Genomic DNA, 21,740 nt, shown 5'->3' with positions numbered 1-21,740 from the left:
CCCTCTGTTGTTTTGGCGTCCAGATCGGGGCATTCAGGAGTTGTTGGTTCAATTCCTGCATGGTCACATGCACTAAACTTGTGTTAACCATCAGCCGTTTTGGGTCAAAATCAAACAATCGTTGCATTTCAAAACCTCCATCATTCATGTACTGGATTCAACTACTGAGCTATCTAATCCTGCATTTGCCTTTACCTCTCTGCTCTGTTTGTTGATATAGAGAAGTTAATGTGTTTGTGGGAGTAATTTCATAAATGGTGAAGTAACCAAATAATGGGCTTTTGTTTCTCTCACCACAAAGCAGCAGTTTGGTGGTGTGTATATTTACTACTCTCAAATCAGATCAACACACCCACCAGATGTATCAAGCTTCTTACTGAAGCCAGTGATATAAATAGAAGATAGACATCTATTCAAAGGTTGAGATTTGCGGTCTAGTAAGGTAGTGAGCGTAAGTCCTCTGGTGGGGCTGAGCAGACTGATATAAATCTATTTAAAGGTTGAGATTTGTAATCTTGTCAGGTAGCTAGAGTAAGTCCTACAGTGGGGCTGAGTAGTTTGTAAACATCCTCAAAATAACAAGACCGATAAGACCTTATAGTAGTCTTCTTGGGGCAAACTGCAAACTGCTGACAGAAATCCTACATTTAGCCTTGTGTTTACTCTCCTGTCAGCTTTCAAGTCATGAAGTCCAGACTTAACTCGATGTGACACAAAGCAGTCACATTTAAATCAGATCTTATAAAAGCATACAGGCCCAATGTGATATCAATACCATAGGCTAGAGAAACTGAGGCGGGAGTCAAAGTGAGAGGGGAAGGAGCCTCTGTCAGACTGTATTGTACTGTACAGAATATGAGAGCTGACCGTCAGTGACAAATACATTTTCTCTATCTTCTCGATATGGGAGAATCATTTTTAAAAAATAATGCTTTTTTTGCATGTCAAGATGAAGACTCATTCATTCAGTAGTTCAGGCTACTTTAACCCTAAAAACCAGACAACATGTTTTGATTGAATAGACCTAAACTTAAGCAGCAATGACATACAGCCATTGCAGGTTTGGTGAGCTTGTTCTCTGACACAGTTCCTCTTTATTTTGCCCTAATGTCTTTCGCAATGTCTATGGACTCAAGTCTTCACTCACTTGAGGAAACTGCAACTATGTAAATGTTTAACAATCGCAGATAAGAGGGAATTGGTGCCACATAAGGAATTACTGTAGTATTGGCCAACAGTATTCTGCGTGGCATCACTAAATATATTTGCTTAAGTACTGTTCTCCCATATAGTGTTTTAGCTATAATACTGGCTTGGGTGGCTGTATAATACTGGGTGTATTGCACTAAATGATGGGGGAATCCTTGAGAAAAGATGGGGGGGTGACCATGGTACTCACGGTTGGGAGTGGGCGGTCTCATAGCGTTCAAAGGCGTGGCCCAGGTCGTGCTTGTTGTTCATGTAACACTGCGTGCACAGGTCGTAGTCAAAGCACACCTTACACTTCCAGCGCATCCCCATGATGCCATGCTTCTTGCAGCTGTCACAGATGATGTTGGAGTGGCGCACACCTGAGACAGAGAAAAGAGAGCGAGAGAGTCAGAGAGGTGGAAGGAGGTCAAGAAGCCTAGCAAATGAGACGCTTGACTGATGAAAGAGACGTCGAGAGATGCCGCTCTTCCTCATCCCTCTCCCTTGTTCTCCTTCTCCCCCTTTTTAGGATAACATTGAAGCCTTATTGGCTTCTGAGGCAGAAAAATGATGTCTTTAATGGCGCAAAATGCAGACTAATCCTGCCTTAGCACTTGGCATTTGATTCTAAAATAGGGCTGTATTGCCGGTCTCTATTTTTGAGTCGAAAGGAAATGGAGAAAGCATCGCAGAGCAAAGGGCATCTAAGTAAACACAAGCTTGAGGAAGCTTGCTTGAGTCATAGAGATGAGACATAAATACCAAAAAAATAAAAAATGATATACAATAAAATGAATCAAACTTGAATAGAGTTTAAAGCCGGGACTCAATTCAGAGCAAAATGTGCTGGACAGCTGACAATGATGCTTTTAAAAAGGGCAATTTCCCCAACTTTCGCAGAGATCACATTCACGGTAAATGCTGTACATGTTGCCTCAATCGGAAATGTCCTTTAAAATGTCAAGCTTGCATGGATTAGATTGAATCCCGGCCTCACTGAATATGGTTTTATATACAGTAGGTTGTTTTATACACAATATACACAAGTACTAGGGATGGGCACGGTTAATTGAATATCTAGATATTCCAAAGGACATTAATATTTGATTACTTGAGTGTGCATTTTTGTAGAGAAAAAGTATTATTAAACTATTTTAACAATGAAAAAGCTTTGTTATAAATTAAATTATCCTAGTGATATTGTTACCTTCAGGGATATACCATGACATTTGAAACACTTAATAAAACAAACTTGTGAATGTAGATTTTATAACTGCATTGCACTACTGCTGCACATTTACCCTCCAGTATGCACCGACCTCGGGAATGCTATTTCCCCGCTTCAAATAGCAATTACAGGCGCGCAACTAACAGAGTTTCCACAAGACCTAACAGATCAATGCAAAACTCACTATAAAACCTTTTCATAACAGAATCAGTTATATCGTCAAACTTCTCTTTCACTGTTGCTTTTAGCCAAAAACTACAAAACTACTCGGCAGTGAGTGTTGCAACCGAGGACAGAGGATTTTTACGCTCTACCATTCTGTGAGCTTGTGTGGACCACCACTTCGCGGCAGAGCCGTTGCTGCTACTAGACGTTTCCACTTCACAATAAACAGCACTTACAGTTGACCGGGGCAGCTCAAGCAGGACAGACATTTGACGAACTGACTTGTAGGAAATGTGGCATTCCATAACGCTGCTCCGGAGTGGTGCAGCGGTCTAAGGCACTGTATCTCAGTGCTTGAGGCGTCACTACAGACCCTAGTTTGATTCCAGGCTGTATCACAACCAGCCGTGATCGAGAGTCCCATAAGGCGGCGCACAATTGGCCCAGCGTCATCTGGGTTAGGGTTTGGCCGGGGTAGGACGTCATTGTAAATAAGAATTTGTTTTTAACTGACTTGCCTAGTTAAATAATGATTAAATAAAACACAAAAAAAACAGTGCCATGTTGAAAGTCACTGAGCTCTTCAGTAAGGCCATTCTTCTTCTGTCAATGTTTGTCTATGGCGATTGCATGGCTGTGTGCTCAATTTTATACACCAGCAACAGGTGTGGCTGAAATAGCTAAATCCACTAATTTGAAGGGGTGTCCACATACATTTGTATATATAGTGTAACTTATATGCATCTCAAAACCTGTGGTGGGGTGATCAGGGCTCAGTGCTCACCGATCTGGGCGTTGTCGTAGAGCAGCAGGTCGTAGGAGCCTTGGTAGCCTGTGCGGTAGTTGGTGCGCGTGCCACTGTCCCACTGCACCACCACCGTCTTGTCGGGTGTGGTGGTGCTGCCCTGCCGCCCGATCTCCACCACCGTGCCCACGTGGCCGTCTCCGTCATCCTGGTTCCCCCACTTCCAGTCCAGGCCACGCACCACACGCATGCCTACCTCCATGCTGCCTCTGGGGCCTGCCAGGCCCGAGGGCCACGGCCTGGTTGGGTTGCCTCCGCTGTTGTTGCCGCTGCTGCTGCGCCTACGGGGCCTGTGCAGGGCAGGCCGGACCCACGCCGAGGGCAGGGTAGGCACCACAGGTGGAACCAGGGGCTCCGGGACCAGATCAGGGGTGACTGAGGGGAGAAAGAGAGAAAATAAGAAAAAAGACCAAATCAGTTGGGGCGCTGTCTACTAGAAGGTGCGAATCGTCCGAGGTGGTTTCAACAGACTTTTCCGTCGCGATGTCGCCGAAGACCCATCCGCTAGCCCCAGCCCACTAGCTTTCTGAATCGCTGGGTCTCCCGTTTTATTTCAATGTAGAGCCCCCAGCCCCGCTCAACATGCCTTAGATAGCTCTCTTGTCCCACCCCCCACACATGCAGACACCTCACCTGGCTTAACTGGTGCCTCCAGGGACACAAACTACCCCATTGTCACTCAATGCCTAGACTTACCTCCACTGTACTCACATCCTACAATATCCTTGTCTGTACATTATGCCCTGAATCTATTCTACCGCACACAGAAATCTTCTCTGTTTCTTCTCCGATCCCAACGCACTAGACGACCAGTTCTTATAGCCTTTAGACATACCCTTATCCTACTCCTCCTCTGGTGATGTAGAGGTTAACCCAGGCCCTGTAGCCCCTAGCACTACACCCATTCCCCAGGCACTCTCATTTGTTGACTTCTGTAACCATAAAAGCCTTGGTTTGATGCATGTTAACATCAGAAGCCTCCTCCCTAAGTTTGTTTTATTCACTGCTTTAACACACTCCGCCAACCCTGATGTCCTAGCCATGTCTGAAGCCTGGCTTAGGAAGGCCACCAAAAATTCTGAAATTTCCATTCCCAACTACAACATTTTCTGACAAGACAGAACTGCCAAAGGGGGCGGAGTTGCAATCTACTGCAGAGACAGCCTGAAGATTTCTGTCATACTATCCAGGTCTGTGCCCAAACAGTTCGAGCTCCTACTTTTAAAAATCCACCTTTCCAGAAATAAGTCTCTCACTGTTGCTGCTTGTTATAGACCTCCCTCAACCCCCAGCTGTGCCCTGGACACCATATGTGAATTGGTTGCCCCCCCCCATCTATCTTCAGAGCTCGTACTGTTAGGTGACCTAAACTTGGATATGCTTAACACCCAGGCCGTCCGACAATTTGAGCCTACAAGTCAACTGGGTTAGACAATCTGCACCCTCTCTTTCTAAAAAGTTAGCCACCAAAATTGTTTCAACTCCTATTACTAGCCTGTTCAACCTCTCAATCTCATACAAATTGTCAAGGAACCTACCAAGTACAACCCTAAATCCGTAAACATGGTCACCCTCATAGATATCATCCTGACCAACTTGCCCTCTAAATACACCTCTGCTGTCTTCAACCAGGATCTCAGTGATCACTGCCTCATTGCCTACGTCCGTAATGGGTCCACGGTCAAATGGCGACGCCGCATCACTGTCAAACGCTCCCTAAAACACTTCAGCGAGCAGGCTTTTCTACTCGACCTGGCCCGTGTATCCTGGAAAGATATTGACCTCATCCCGTCAGTAGAGGATGCCTGGTTGCTCTTTAAAAAGAGATTTCAGCACCATCTTAAATAAGTATGCCCCACTTAAAAAAATATAGAACTAAGAACAGATATAGCCCTTGGTTCACCCCAGACTTGACTGCCCTTGACCAGCACAAAAACATCCTGTGGCGTACTGCATTAGCATCGAATAGTCCCCGCGATATGCAACTTTTCAGGGAAGTCAGGAACCAAAAAGTCAGTTAGGAAAGCAAATGCTAGCTTTTTCAAACAGAAATTTGCACCCTGTAGCACTAATTCCAAAAGGTTTTGGGAGACTGTAAAGTCCATGGAGAATAAGAGCACCTCCTCCCAGCTGCCCACTGCACTGACGCTAGGAAACACTGTCACCACCAATATATCTACGATAATCAAGGATTTCAATAAGCATTTTTCTACAGCTGGCCATGGTTTCCACCTGGCTACCCCTACCCCAGCCAAAAGCTCTGCACCCCCCGCAGCAACTTGCCCAAGTCCCCCCCGCTTCTCCTTCACCCAAATCCCAGACAGCTGATGTGCAAAATTTGGATCCCTACAAGTGAGCTGGGTTAGACAATCTGGACCCGCTCTTTCTAAAAATTAGCCACCAAAATTGTTGCAACCCCTATTAATAGCCTGTTTAACTTCTTTCGTATCGTCCGAGATCCCCAAAGATTGAAAAGCTGCCACGGTCATCAAGACACTCTAGACCTATATCCATCCTGCCCTGCCTTTCTAAAATATTTGAAAGCAAAGTTAACAAACAGATCACTGACAATTTCGAATCCCACCGTACCTTCTCCACTATGCAATCTCATTTCTGAGCTGGTCATGGGTGCACCTCAGCCACGCTCAAGGTCCTAAACGATATCATAAACGCCATCGATAAAAGACAGTACTGTGCAGCTGTCTTCATCAACCTGGCCAAGGCTTTCAACCTTGTCAATCGCCGCATTCTTATCGGCAGAATCAATAACCTTGGTTTCTCAAATGACTGCCTCGCCTGGATCACTAACTAGTTCTCAGAGAGAGCTCAGTTTGTCAAATCGGAGGGCCTGTTGTCCGGACCTCTGGCAGTCTCTATGGGGTTCAATTCTCGGGCCGACTCTTCTTTCCTCTGTATGTATCAATGATGTTGTTCTTGCTGCTAGTAAACCTCTGATCCACCTCTACGCAGATGACACCCTTCTGTATACATCTGGCCCTTCTTTGGACACGGTGTTAACAAACCTCCAAACGACCTTCAATGCCATACAAAACTCCTTCCGTAGCCTCCAACTGCTCTTAAATGCTAGTTAAACTAAATGCATGCTTTTCAACCAATCACTGCCTGCACCAGCCCGCCCGACAGTTCTGACTTAGGTATTTGTCGATACAAATTCTGGTTAGACTGTAAACTCTCCTTCCAGACTCACATTAAACATTTCCAATCCAAAATTAAATCTAGAAATCGGCTTCCTATTTCGCAACAAAGCCTCCTTCACTCATGCTGCCAAACATAACCTCGTAAAACTGATTATCCTACCAATCCTTGACTTCAGCGATGTAATTTACAAAATAGCCTCCAACACTCTATTCAGCAAATTGGATGTAGTCTATCACAGTGCCATCCGTTTTGTCACCAAAGCCCCATAAACTACCCACCACTGCGACCTGTATGCTCTTGTTGGCTGGTCCTCGCTACATATTCGTCGCCAAACCCACTGGCTCCAGGTCATCTATAAGTATTTGCTCGGTAAAGCCCCGCCTTTTCTCAGCTCACTGGTCACCATAGCAACACCCACCTGTAGCACGCCCTCAGCAGGTATATTTCACTGGTCACCCCCAAAGCCAACACCTCCTTTGGCCTCCTTTCCTTCCAGTTCTCCAATTACTAATGAATTGCAAAAATCACTGAAGCTGGAGACTTATATCTCCCTCTCTAACTTCAAGCATCAGCTTACCGATCACTGTAACTGAACACAACCCATCTGTTAATAGCACACCCAACTACCTCATCCCCATATTGTTTTTTGTTTGTTGCTCTTTTGCACCCCAGTATCTCTACTTGCACATCATCCTCTGCACATCTATCACACGCTAAATTGAAATTATTTCGCCACTTTGGCTTATTTATTGCCTTACCTCCCTAATCTTACTACATTTGCACACAATGTACATAAATATTTCTGTATTGTGTTAACTGTACGTTTGTTTATCCCATGTGTAACTCTGTGTTGTTTTTGTCGCACTGCTGTGCTTCATCTTGGCCAGGTCGCAGTTGTAAATGAGAACATGTTCTTAACTGGCCTACCTGGTTAAATAAAATATCATTTAAAAAAAACGAGAATCGGAATTTGAGCTTTCATTGTGACAAATAGTAATTGTTGCCAAGCAGCCTTTTCTGTAAATAAGATATTCACCGCCACTTCATTGCTTAATCATTTTATGATCTTGACACATTTTAAAAGAGCAGTGAGACTAAGCCCCAAAACAATGATGCTCAACACTCATCCCAGAGATACTGTGTGTTTTAGTCGATGACTGCTGAAGGACACAGTCAGTGAAGCTGCAGAAAAAAAGTCTTAGGTCTTATTAACCCGATTACTGAAGCTCTGATTGTTTTTTCCCCCCACATCCTTCCTGGAACATTCACTGAGCACCATGCTGTGACATGGGCTAACTCAGAGAGGAGCAGCTGGACATTAGACACCACTAACATGCCCCACTGCTCTACTCTCTACCCCTGACCTGACACAGCAGCCACACACAGTCTACCACACAACAGCTATACAGGCATGCCCTCATCATGAAGCCATGGCATGTAGCATGGCTTAAAACCCAACAAACACGGGAAGGAAGTCTATATTCATGTGGACTGAGTCAGCAGAAAGGCAGGAACCTCCAAAGAGAGGTATTCCAATCAGTCAGCCAACCGGGCAGACTGCATACATGGCCTACTTTAGCCCGTCTTACATAGCATTGCTCTTCAAGGAGGAATGTCTCAGTTGACTAGTTGTTGAAACACTGACTGATATTCAACCCTCCGCATCTTCCTCGAGGACGCATGCTTAGATCCAGCAGACGGCTACACAGCCACAACCAAAGAGGCTAAGGCACGTTAACAGTCAATTAATTCACAAATGCTATTCAGCGATGGCTTAACTACTATTGTTGAGGAGGGGGAAGCCTACCTCGGTTGTCTCTCGGCCAACACGTTTGGCTTTGGTTGATTTCTGTTGATCATGTTGGTGGTAGCATTATTTGATGCTGCTTCGGTGGTCTGTGTCTACAGTACACAAGAGGAATCTAGGGGAGCAACTGCATAGATAGAAGCAGGCAGTCCATCCACCTGTAGATGTGGACGGAGCAGACTATATCAGCCTGTCTCTCTGCATCCTCCTCCTCTGCCTGGGCTGCCTACCGTGGGCTTGTAGCCCTTATGTAACAGCCTAAAGAATTGTGTGTGTGCAGGTGTGTGAGAGCGAGTCTAATAAAAACAAAAGCCTGTCAGAAATGGATTGGAATCTTAAACGCACTCAAATTTGATGCAATTATTCTAACCCACAGAATTTCGGACAGGTATTCCTTTAAATTGTCACTACTTCACTCAAAAGACTATTTCACACTCACAGCTTCCAATAACAGAAGGAACCTGCAACTATTAGGCTAGTTCTACCCACGCACAAAACACTACCTAGGAGGCTTCACGGTTACAAACATTCATTCTCCCTGAGTGACACAACCGATGCCAATGTGGACCGAACTCAGTTCATATCATTATTTTTTGTTGTCGAATTCAGTGTTAATCCCAGGATAAGCATCAAGTTACGTGGTTTAGTATAGGCCTAAATCCATCTTAATCCTGCAGCAATAGGCAAAACAAAATGATTATAAATGTTTTAAAATTATATTTGTATGCTTATGTAATTTGTGTATTAAAGGTATGTGCTTTAGCGTGAAAGCATATGGAGTGGGGGGATTAGACGGGGAATAAGAAGGCTGCTCATACTCTCTTTCTCCAGCCCCAAAATGACAGTTTAGGCTGCTTTCACTGGATTAAAAACTCTGGCCAGTCATCTAACTCAGTCCACAGACCCTGATGGGCACCAACTAATTACCATCGCTCCACAATTCACTGTCACGGGGTTTGTGTGCATGCAAACAGGAAGACATCAACATCCAATTCCATTATTTTCCATGGCCCTCTGTTCGCATAACTCCTGTGTTCTCTCTCTCGCTGTGTATGGATCCACACAAATTGGACTACTTCACTGTCAGTTGTGTCCTAGTTTGGTTTAGAATAAACAAATCAGAATGGAGAAAGACAATTCAGCAAGCCTGTGTCAGTCTAAAGTAGCTTCCTGTCCACGTCTCCTTTTGATCTACTGGAGAGGTTAAAGCAATAAGGCAGATATCCTGGCAGTTCTTTCAGATCACTCCAGCTAGGAATATAGTACAAGATAAGAAACCAGGAGAAATAGATAGTCTAGGATAATTGAAATTACTCATATGCACCCTGGATGAAGAAATAATTGGAGATTAGGGAGAGAAGATACACCCCAAAAGAGAAGGAAAAATCTCCCTCATGCACCTACAGTTGAAGTCGGAAGTTTACATATACTTAGGTTGGATTTATTAAAACTTGTTTTTCAACCCCTCCACAAATGTCTTGTTAAACTATAGTTTTGGCAAGTTGGTTGGACATCTACTTTGTGCATGACAAGTCATTTTCCCAACAATTGTTTACAGACAGATTATTTCAGTTAATCACAACTCCAGTGGGTCAGATGTTTACATACACTAAATTGACTGGGCCTTTAAACAGCTTGGAACATTCCAGAAAATGATGTCATGGCTTTAGAAGCTTCTGATAGGCTAATTGACATCATTTGAGTCAATTAGAGGTCTACCTGTGGATGTATTTCAAGGTCTTCCTTCCAACTCAGTGCCTCTGCTTGACATCATGTGAAAAATCTAAAGAAATTAGCCAAGACCTCAAGAAAAAGAATTGCAGACCTCCACAAGTCTGGTTCATCCTTGGGAGCAATTTCCAAACGCCTGAAGGTACCATGTTCATCTGTACAAACAATAGTACGCAAGTATAAACACCATGGGACCACGCAGCAGTCATACCGCTCAGGAAGGAGACGTGTTCTGTCTCCTAGAGATGAACGTACTTTGGTGCGAACAACAGCAAAGGACCTTATGAAGATGCTGGAGGAAACAGGTACAGGTATTATATCCACAGTAAAATGAGTCCTATATCAACATAACCTGAAAGGCCGCTCAGCAAGGAAGAAGCCACTGCTCCAAAACCGTCATAAAAAGTAAGATAACGGTTTGCAACTGCACATGGGGACAAAGATCGTACTTGTGAATTTTTCCACATTGTTACGCTCAAGCCTTATTTTAAAATGGATAAAAGCAATCTACATACAATACCGGATAAAGGCAAAGCAAAAACAGGTTTTTAGAAATATTTGCGAATTTGTAAATTCAAAACGGAAATATCACATTTACATAAGTATTCAAACCTTTCCTCAGTACTTTGTTGAAGCACCTTTGGCAGCAATTACAGCCTTATTGGGTATGACGCTACAAGTTTGGCACCCATGTATTTGGGGAGTTTCTCCCAACCATCTTCACAGATCCTCTCAAGCTCTGTCAGCTTGGATTGGGAGTGTTTCCTGCACAGCTATTTTCAGGTCTCTCCAGAGATGTTTGATCGGGTTCAAGTCCGGGCTCGGGCTGGGCCACTCAAGGACATTCAGAGAAGCCACTCCTGCATTGTCTTGGCTGTGTGCTTAGGGTTGTTGTCCTGTTGAAGGTGAACCTTCAAACCAGTCTGATCCTGACCGCTCTGTACTTTGCTCCGTTCATTTTCCCCTCAATCCTGACTAGTCTCCCAGTCCCTGCCACTGAAAAACATCCCCACAGCACGATGCTGCCACCACCATGCTTCACCGTAGGGATGGTACAAGGTTTCCTCCAGAAGTGACGCTTGGTATTCAGGCCAAAGAGTTCAATCTTAGTTTCATCAGACCAGAGCAACTTGTTTCTCATGGTCTGAGAGTCTTTTAGGAGCCTTTTGGCAAACTCCAAGTGGGCTGTTGTATGCCTTTGACTGAGGAGTGGCTTCCGTCTGGCCACTCTACCATAAAGTCCTGATTGGTGGAGTGCTGCAGAGATGGTTGTCCTTCTGAAAGGTTCTCCCATCTCCACAGAGGAACTCTGGAGCTCTATCAGAGTAACCATTGGGTTCTTGGTCACCTCTCTGACCAAGGCACTTCTCCCCCGATTGCTGTTTGGCCAGGCGGCCAGCTCTAGTAAGTCTTGGTGGTTCCAAACTTCTTCCATTTAAGAATGACAGAGGCCACTGCGTTCTGTGTTCTTGGGGACCTTCTTTGCTGCAGACATGTTTTGGTACCCTTCCCCAGATCTGTGCCTTGACACAATCCTATCTCGGAGCTCTATGGACAATTCCTTCAACTTCATGGCTTGGTTTTTGCACTGTCAACTGTGTGTGCCTTTCTAAATCATGTCCATCAATTGAATTTACCACAGGTGGACTTAAATCAAATTGTAGAAACGTCTTAAGGATGATCAATGGAAACAGGATGCACCTGAGCTCAATTTCGAGTCTCATCGCAAAAAGGTCTGAATACTTATGTAAATAAGGTATTATGTTTTAATTTTTAGCAAAAATTACAAATAAAATAATTTTGCTTTGTCATTAAGGGGTATTGTGTGTAGATTGACTACGAAATATTTTTTGCCAAGGATTCTAAACACTTTCCGAATGCACTGTGGGTGAGCATGAGCGCAAGCAAGCCAAAACTTAACACCAACACAGCAGTCCATATTTAGTGTGCCCAACAGGGGGTTGCGGTTGCATGTGCAGGGAGACAGAGGTGGTAGCCAGACAGGGTGTCCTCACAGTCCTCCCTGGGGTGGACTGGGTCCCAGGTAAGCCACCTGTTAGACACAGATTTGCAGAAATTGCTCCTGAGGGCTAAGAGAGAGGATAAGCAGCTCTGCTCCTCATAACAGATGGACTGGCCTCTGTCACACATCCGCTAAGGACCTATCTGTGAGGCCAACGTCACCACACACAAAGACACACACACCGTCGGACACAGAATTACCTTCGAACGTAATACTATCTAGGTGCTTATTGAGAAGAGAATCAGTAATACAAGTGCTTATTGAGAAGAGAATCAGTAATACAAGTAGGCAACATCTAAATTGAGGGCCATTTTCTGATAGTGCACAAGACACATACCCTAGTCTCCAACCCTGTATAGATGGATGAATCCTAAACATTACTAATCAATCGCTCACTTTGGGCCTCTCCCAGAATTCTAAGCATTACATAAGAGGCAAGTGCATCGGCTGAAGGCAAGTGGATAAAGTTTCAACGGTATAATAATCAATAGGGAAATATTCACATTTTCCTAAACAGAAATTAACACTTTCAGATTGTTTGCCCGTTTATAAGAACAAATATCAGACAGAAAATGCCATATCTGTCCCATATGCTATTGTGAAAATTTGATTGACTTGACTAAAATTTCCAAAGGTATAACAAATGTGAGCCACTGGTAAAGGTAGGGTTGAGTGCCTAAACGACCATGTTATCCTATTCTATCACAATAACATATGATGACCATCTACAGTACATCTAGACAGCTGTAAAAATGTGGGTAATGCACATTCTCTCTGGCTAATAATGTATTTCATCATATAAGTCTATGCATACACATAGCTTGAAGTAGGTAGGCCTATATCGATAGAAATAGGCTAGGTACTTGCTTTGAAATTGCATAAACCTACAGTAGCCTATAATGTTTAATAAGGATTTGAATAAAAACGTAAATATCTACTCCAAATTCAAATTCAACGATGTGAGTGTCAACATGACATATTGACTTTGAAAAAAATACATTTTGGTTATTGAACTACAATAGGTGAAGTGGATTTACATCCAGTAACGGAATTGCGGTAAAGGAATTTCATCATGCGTCCCTGATCTGTACTATACAGAGATGCATAATTATGGATATGAATGTCATTCTCTTAATTGTGAAATATCCTAAATAGGTACACAAAAAGCTATAAATATGCAAATATCTCCATTTGCATATTTGGGTATTATTCTACATACTGGCTATTTTAATGAGCTCTGCCTCCAAACTCTGTGCTATACTGAACGATACTCTACTTGACTGTACTGTCCAAACTTGTGAACTAAACAGTGGTTTGCCACTACTATGGGTTCCCATTGTAGCCAATAAAATTGCTGATTATTTTGGTAAATTCCATTAACGCAACGAGTTTTAATCACATAATTCATAAAGTTTATCAGTAAAAACACCAACTAAATTCATAGGTATACCTTTACTTGTTACTTCTGTGAACCTTCATTATCCTCCCTCATGAGGGAGAGAAATTAGAAAATATCTTAAAGACGTGGGTTTTTGGTGACAGAATTAAGGCACAAGGCAATGTTTAAATTTACAGAAGTTAGAAAAAAAAGTCTCAAATTAAATATAAGTGTTGATGTTAGTTGGCTGGAGTCTTTACTTCAACACTATTGTGTTTTAATACATTTCAAATACCTTTTTAAGGCTTTTTCTGGTATGTTTTCTTTCCATCTGTTTGACCCGAAATTAAAGCCTTTGATTATTCATCATTTTTAAGATGGAAATTGTTTGAAAAATGTACATGTGCCTTCATTTCTCCAAAATAGAGAACGCTTTCATTTGATACCCAATTTGACATGTTCCTATGGACTTCACATATTGGTGCTCATGGGTCCTTTTACATGGAAATGACCTGGACAAACGTCATTTACCATTTCAGGCTCATGACTTCCCTTGTTTTTGATTTGGTGTAGCTTACTGTTCAAGACAAATATTGACAGTTTACATTGAACCAGTGACAGAAGACATATTCCAACAGGAATAAAGGTACTTTCTAGAAAGTGGGACTAACACAATAGAATGTTGGACGAGGCAAATTCAACACTACAATGGGGGGTGCACAGACAGTGAAATGGTTATTCCGTCATCCAAATTTAGGCTATACATCAGGGGTACTCAAGTACTATTTAAAAAAAGTCCGGTCACACAAATGTCCTAGGTTGCTAAGGTCCGACTAGATATTGTCATTTGTCGGAGTAGTTACAACAACCCCCACTTTGCAAGCCATGAGACCCCAAACTATTATACTGTTCACACCCCTTGTTGGCAAAGAGACATTTTTAACATTTCCAAGCTCATTTCCTGAAATTCTACACATTTTGCCATGGGGCAGAGAAAATGTTACAGCTTTAAAGCCAATTTTCTGCAATTATACCAATTTCGCCATGTCTTATGTTCATATGATACGAGACCCGACTGGAGTTCCTATTTGTATGCATGCAAGTACAGGGCATTCAGAAAGTATTCAGACCCCTTGACTTTTTCCACGTTTCGTTACATTAGCCTTATTCTAAAATGGATTACATTAAAAACATTGTCCTAATTCATCTAGACAATACCCCATAATGACAAAGCGAACAGGTTTGTAGAAACTTTTGCAAATGTACTAAAAATAAAAAAACAGATACCTTATTCATATAAGTATTCAGACACTTGGCTATGAGACTCGAAATTGAGCTCAGGTGCATCCTGTTTCCATTGATCATCCTTGATGTTTCTACAACTTGATTGGAGTCCACCGGTGGTAAATTCAAATGATTGGACGTGATATGGAAAGGCACACACGTCTATATAAAAGATCCCAACGTTGACAGTGCATGTCAGAGCAAATACCATGCCATGAGGTCAAAGGAATTGTCCCTAGAACTCAGGCAGGATTGTGTCGAGGCACAGATCTGGAGAATGGTACCAAAAAATGTATGCAGCATTGAAGTCCTCAAGAACATAGTGGCCTCCATCATTCTTAAATGAAAGAAGTTTAGAACCACCAAGACTCTTCCTAGAGCTGGCCCCCCGGCCAAACTGAGCGGTCCTCAACTGGCAGCTTCATTAAATAGTACCCGCAAAACACCAGTCTCAACGTCAACAGTGAAGAGGCGACTCCGGGATGCTAGCCTGCTAGGCAGAGTTCCTCTGTCCGGTGTGTCTTCTTTTGCCCATCTTAATCTTTTATTGGCCAGTCTGAGATATGGCTTTTTCTTTGCAACTCTGCCTTGAAGGCCAGCATCCTGGAGTCACCTCCTCACTGTTGACGTTGAGACTATTTAATGAAGCTGCCAGTTGAGGACTTGTGAGGAGTCTGTTTCTCAAACTAGACACCATAATGTACTTGTCCTCTTGCTCAGTTGTGCACCAGGACCTCCCACTCATTCTATTTTGGTTAGAGCCAGTTTGCGCTGTTCTGTGAAGGGAGTAGTACACAGCGTTGTACGATCTTCAGTTTCTTGGCAATTTCTCGCATGAAATAGCCTTCATTTCTCCGAACAAGAATAGACTGACAAGTTTCAGAAGAAAGTTCTTTGTTTCTGGCCATTTTGAGCCTGTAATCAAACCCACAAATGCTGATGCTTCAGATACTCAACTAGTCTAAAGGCCAGTTTTATTGCTTCTTTAACCAGAACAGACAACAGTTTTCAGCTGTGCTAACAATTGCAAAAGGGTTTTCTGATGATCAATTAGCCTTTTAAAATGATCAACTTGGATTAGCTAACACAACATGCCATTGGAACACAGGACTGACGGTTCCTGATAAATGAGCCTCTGTACGCCTATGTTGATATTCCAGAATTTTTTATCTGCCGTTTCCAGCTACAATAGTAATTTACAACATTAACAATGTCTACACTGTATTTCTGATCAATTTGATGTTATTTTAATGGACAAAAAAAAAGATTATTTCAAAAGCAAGGACATTTCTAAGTGACACCGAATTTTTGAACGGTAGTGTATATATACACAAATACATACAGCGTATTCGGAAAATACTCAGATCCCTTGACTTTTTCCACATTGTTATGTTACAGCCTTATTTTTAAAATGCCAAGAGTGTGCAAAGCTGTGATCAAGGCTGTCCAAGGGTGGCTACTTTGAAGATTCTGAAATATAAATATATTTTGATTTGTTTAACACGTTTTTGTTACTACATGATATCATGTGTTATTTCATAGTTTTGATGTCTTTATTATTCTACAATGTAGAAATGAGTGAAAATAAAGAAAAACCCTTAGGTTTTTAGGTGTTTCCAAACTTGACTGGTACTGTTTGTAAGCAAGGTATTTCTGATGTTTTTAATTAATTTGCTAACATTTCTAAAACCCCGTTTTCGCTTTGTCATTATGGAGTATGGTGTGTAGATTTTAGCATGTCATTTTAGCAAAAGGCTGTAACGTAACAAAATGTGGAAGGGGACTGAATACTTCCCGAATGCACCCACCAAATTATTACTATAACCGACAGTCCAATTTCTCCCATCAGAAAGTGTTGTTACCGTATGACATTACAGATCACCTACACAAACTTCTACAATGTCGCGTAGGAAATGAATGTCTAATTTTCACATCAGAGAGCTTCTGAACCACTCTCAAACCACTTCACCACATAACAGACCTAAACACAAATCTCAACAGAAGCTTGAACAGTACCCAGTCCTACCATTATTACTCTAAATAATGCAACCGTGAGCTACAGTAGTTTGTACACTTAAAGAGAGAGAAGTAAACTCACTTCCCATGATCTTCAGCCCATTCCTGAACATCTTGAAGAGCTCTATTCCAGAGTCACAGGACACCATGAGCAGCTTTGTGCTGTGTCAGTGCCTTGTCAATATGACTAACTATGGACCAGTCATCCTGCTAACAGGGGAATAAATATGTTCCAGCAGTATCTCTACTATTTGTTTTTGGGGTGAACTTTGCTCATTGTTTTAGGAACTAACAGTTTTTGGTCTATTTCTCAAGGACAGAACATACTGGACTCACTATCTGTGACAACAAACAATGTAAAGAAATAAAGGTTTCTGTGAAAATATGTGGAAGGGTTGTAGCAATTGCCCTGTTTAAATCCATTCAACACTGATACGTTACAACAGTAGCTTTTGAACATTTACAGTAGGTGCTTAGATCAACCAAAATGTTCAGGGGAATCAAATTACCCGTGTAAAAGTATTATCATAGCTGGGAAAGACTTTTACTATGCATGATCAAATAGACTACCCCTCGTGTGAGAAATTAGTCTAATTCTACATTTCTAACAAATGTCACAGTTTGGAACCTCAATCTCAAACAGACTAGAGCTCTGCAAACATGTCTTTAACACCTTTTTGGAGGTGCCAGAATATTTTATCACTAGCCTGTTACGCAACAATTGTAGAAGGTAGTGCCTGCCTGGCCAAGCCTATCTGATGGCTTTACTATAGTTTCCAACTACATATTGCACAATCGTAGTAGTGTAGCCATTGTAGTATTGGTTAAATTGCTAGTCTTTGTGCACATGCAAATATTTCACTGGTTTCCCTTTCTACGTCCAATAACGCAAATGGGGCAGTTGTCATATTTACCAATAAATAAAATAAGGTCTTCATGTTTCATTTTAGAGTGAAAAAAAAAAATGTTTCCAGGTTACTGCCATGTTACCAAAAATACACTCCCTTAATTTTTGTGAACCTTCAAATCAAAACAATTTAATAGCTATAGCAACAGTAAAAGCAATAGGCTACATGCATTACCAATGTATTACCAGAAATATAAGGAATAACCTTACTGTCAGAATGTGCAGATAGTATTCTCATATCACCATGAAACTAGTGAAAATATATTTAAATATTGTAGTACTGCTACATATGTGGTTCAGTTCGTAGGTTTACCTGTTGGAATAGACGCGTGGGGCAGTCAGCAAGCCGAGAGACACAAAAACAGGGTAGGAGAGGAGGCGGCAGCCTCCGATCTGCACAAGATGGTGAAGACAGAGTTCTACAGCACCTCCTGGAACACCTCCAGTGAGATAGATAGAGAGGGGGGGGGGGGGGGGGTCCTGGGGCTAGAGCCCTATGCTGTGGTGGACAGTGAACCAGAGGTTATGTAGCCGCATGCAGGCAGCGTTACGGCAGCAGCATCCTCCCTGTATTCAGCTTCTATGTGGGTAATCAGAGCTGGAGGGCAGACAGGCAGAGTGGAGAGGGCCTTCCTGGAGGATGCGGCCAGCATTTAGTCCTTTGTGCGCCGTGTCAGCAGGGATTATCGGAGGAGGAGGGCAGCGGGGAAAGTGACTGCCCAGGCAGCGCACTCAGACCTGCGCTCATGCATGCACACACCGACAGGCTTCTCTTCGGCTGCTAAATCCGTGTTCTCCCTCATCAACACACATGTGCGCGTGCGCATTTTACACACTGTGCTGCACAGCCTTCCTTTCCATGCCCCAGTGACACCTCTCTCTGTCTTTGCTGCCAGTGAGCAGACGGGCAAAGAACAGAGAAGAGGGGGAGGGGCAGCGAGAGCAGGGGAGGAGGGAGGGGGCAATGTGTTTGGAGAGGGGTTGTGCTTTTGGGGGGAAGAAAAGGGGCCATATGGAAGGAGACTTTATGAATGAGCACCTGCCATGGTTCCAATTTTCAATCATGGACTGTGAGTAGACCTGTGTGTGTTTCAAGTTATATTAGTTGTATGTATGGGATACACATGGTATACACCTTCCAACAAAATGCTTCCTTGTATGTTCCTTCTCGATAATGCAACAATAAGAAATAAAATATATAAATACAAGCAAAGTAAATGGCTCAGTAGAATAAACATTTTAGCACAAGTATAATACAGGAAGGCACAATTTATAGTCCAATATTTATATTTGTTTTGGGAGGGATTGGGGGGCAAGAGCTTAAATTGTGCAATATTTAGCCATCATTAATACTGTAATAATAAATACTGTGTGTGTGTGTAGATATAGCCAGGGAAGTGGAAGAGGAATAATGGGTGTGTGTTTGTTCTCACGCTTTGAACAGCACATGGTCATGGACAGTAATTCAATAATGTGGGCACAGCTGTGGAGGGCATGAACAAGACAGTACATTTTGCAGTCAGTCATTCTACAAACAGTCACATGAACAGGCTACTCTGGGTAGTTCCACCTCAAAAAGCACAAGAAAGAGGATTGACACCCAACATCTGAGATTGTTCTGAAATTGTTTATATAGTTAATAACAGATGTGATTAGAATTCTTGCAACATTATTTTGTTAAAATATAAGTTGATCTCTGAGAAATTAAGCTAATTGATTGCACCCGAATTGGCCATTTTAATTTATATAATTCAGGTAATATTCAATAAATATAGTACCCAACATCTGATTTGGACCAAACGTCTTCCTACCAATAAGTAAGACACAAAGGAATCCCCCACGGACCCCCCACATTTCATGCCAATCCCACCCCAACAACCAGTATCAGTTCTCCATGTTTGACAACTAGTATGAGGCGGTGGCTTGTAGTATTGCTTATACATACTATGTAATGTATTCCCTGTTTTTTTCCCCCCTGTTAAGAAATTAAAGATTGAAAGTAGTGTGAATGTACCTGGTTTTGACTACTAAATGCAGCAGTTCCTGCTATACCACTACACTATTGTGTTTGTTAAATAGATCACAACATTTCCTTTGCAACTTTGGGTAGAAACCTAATAGATTTGGCACATTATTCAAATACATTGTGTGGTCATCCTCACAATTCAAGCCAGTCCTCCATGAAAGCAATTCAATGTCATTCTCTTACCAACCTAATGCTTTAACCCAAACTCTTCTTGAATAGTCCAACAAGTAGCTCTCTGAGCGGGCTATCCTTATGGTGCAATTCTCATATGAAGACTTTTCCTAGTCCAAAATGTTGATGGAGAAATGGGCTAGGGACTAAAATGTTGTGACAACTCTAATAGATGCCAATATCATCAACATTGTAAAACAAGAGTGTGTGTTTGGGACTTTTGTCATTGAAGACCTTAACATTGAAACCATTAGAACTGCTGTAGCCTAATGTTCTGCTTGTTCACAAAGAATGGTCTAACAGTAACTAATCCAGACCTTTTTTAGGGGCCATTTCTTGAACACAGATTAAGCCTAAAGAAGGACAAACTGAATTGCTTTAATGAAGGACTAGCTTGAATTGTGAGGATGACCACAATGTTTCTATCTACAGAAACGATTTCAGAACGATCTGAGATGGTGGGTGTCATGGCTTGCTGAAATGACATGGAACGACTCACATGCAGCTGACATTCCTACTGCCAATTAGCCAATGATAAGGGGGTGGTGGTGAACCACACAGTAGACTAATTTCTAATAATGAAGCCTGCTGCTCTGTCTGTAAACAAAGCCAGTCTTGTTGTCCATATAACAGGCAAGGCAGGCCAGCTCATGACTAGATAGGACAGGTCAATCACGCAGACAGGAAGAAATAATGATTCAATAAAAAGAAAAGGTTGAGTGGTATGTTTCATGATTAACAACTCATGGTGTGACAGGGTGTGATTGTGGTAATGTATAGGAATTCAAGTCTTTGTTCTCCCAGTCTGGAATAATGAAATGCAGACGCAATTACCTCCCGAATGACCATTGTCACTGCTGTGTATATCCCAGTAAAATAAAAGTAACAAGGCTATATACAGGGGGTACCGGTACAGAGTCAATGTACGGGGGCACAGGTTAGTCGAGGTAATACGCACATGTAGGTAGAGTTAGTGACTACGCATTGATAATAAACAGAGTAGCAGCAGCGTAAAAGAGGGGGTGGGGGTGAGAGGGACAACGCAAATAGTCTTGGTATCCATTTGATTAGCTGTTCAGGAGTCTTATGACTTGGGGTAGAAGCTGTTAAGAAGCCTTTTGGACCTAGACTTGGCGCCCCGGTACCGCTTTCCGTGCGGTAGCAGAGAGAACATGCTATGACTAGGGTGGCTGGAGTCTTTTACCATTTTTAGGGCCTTCCTCGGACACTGCCTGCTATAGAGGTCCTGGATTGCAGGAAGCTTGACCCCAGTGGTGTACTGGGCCATACACACTACCCTCTGCTCGGCCTCTGACCGCAAGGCACTACAATTGCCGTACCGGGCAGTGATGCAACCAGTCAGGATGCTCTTGATGGTGCAGCTGTAGAACTTTTCGATCTGAGGACTCATGCCAAATCTTTTCAGTCTCCTGAGCGGGAATAAGCTTTGTCGTGCCCTCTTCACAACTGTCTTGGTGTGTTTGGACCATGATAGTTTGTTGGCGATGTGGATACCAAAGAACTTGAAGCTCTCAACCTGCTCCACTACAGCCCAGTAAATGAGAATGGTTGTCTAGCAATGATCAACAACCAATTTGACAGAGCTAAAATAATAAATGGACAAATGTTGCACAATCCAGGTGTGGAAAGCTCTTGTTGATTCAGGAGTGTGAATACTTATACTTAAGTAAATAAGATTTCTGTATTTCATTTAATAGATTTTCTACAATTTCTAAAAACATGTTTTCACTTTGTCATTAAGGGGAGATTGGTGATAAAATAAATTCAGGCTGTAACAACAAAATGTGGAATAAGTCAATACTTGTATTCCAGACTGACATTGCTCGTG

At 42.4% G+C, this 21,740-nt stretch overlaps 1 protein-coding gene across 3 annotated transcripts in view; it reads right to left on the bottom strand.

The window, feature by feature from the left end:
* The window catches only part of LOC115132246 (E3 ubiquitin-protein ligase MIB2-like), an 84,883-nt gene that overhangs the window by 60,597 nt on the left and 2,546 nt on the right, over positions 1–21,740 (bottom strand). Inside the window, exons 1-3 of one of the 3 annotated variants that reach the window (XM_065020766.1) lie at positions 18,008–18,552; positions 3,369–3,764; positions 1,400–1,571 (exon numbers count right to left, since the gene is read on the bottom strand). In XM_065020766.1, the coding sequence (XP_064876838.1) occupies positions 1,400–1,571; positions 3,369–3,591 (395 nt within the window). In that variant the 5' untranslated portion in view covers positions 3,592–3,764; positions 18,008–18,552. Of the gene's footprint in view, positions 1–1,399; positions 1,572–3,368; positions 3,765–16,869; positions 16,977–18,007; positions 18,553–21,740 lie in introns of those variants that run through there. The other 2 variants (XM_029664683.1, XM_065020765.1) reach the window with 2 other exon arrangements.

The sequence above is a fragment of the Oncorhynchus nerka genome, linkage group LG7, assembly GCF_034236695.1.
Source record: "Oncorhynchus nerka isolate Pitt River linkage group LG7, Oner_Uvic_2.0, whole genome shotgun sequence".
NCBI lineage: Eukaryota > Metazoa > Chordata > Actinopteri > Salmoniformes > Salmonidae > Oncorhynchus > Oncorhynchus nerka.
The sequence above is the reverse complement of the archived record's forward strand: the minus strand, read 5'-3'. Positions and strand labels throughout refer to the sequence as shown.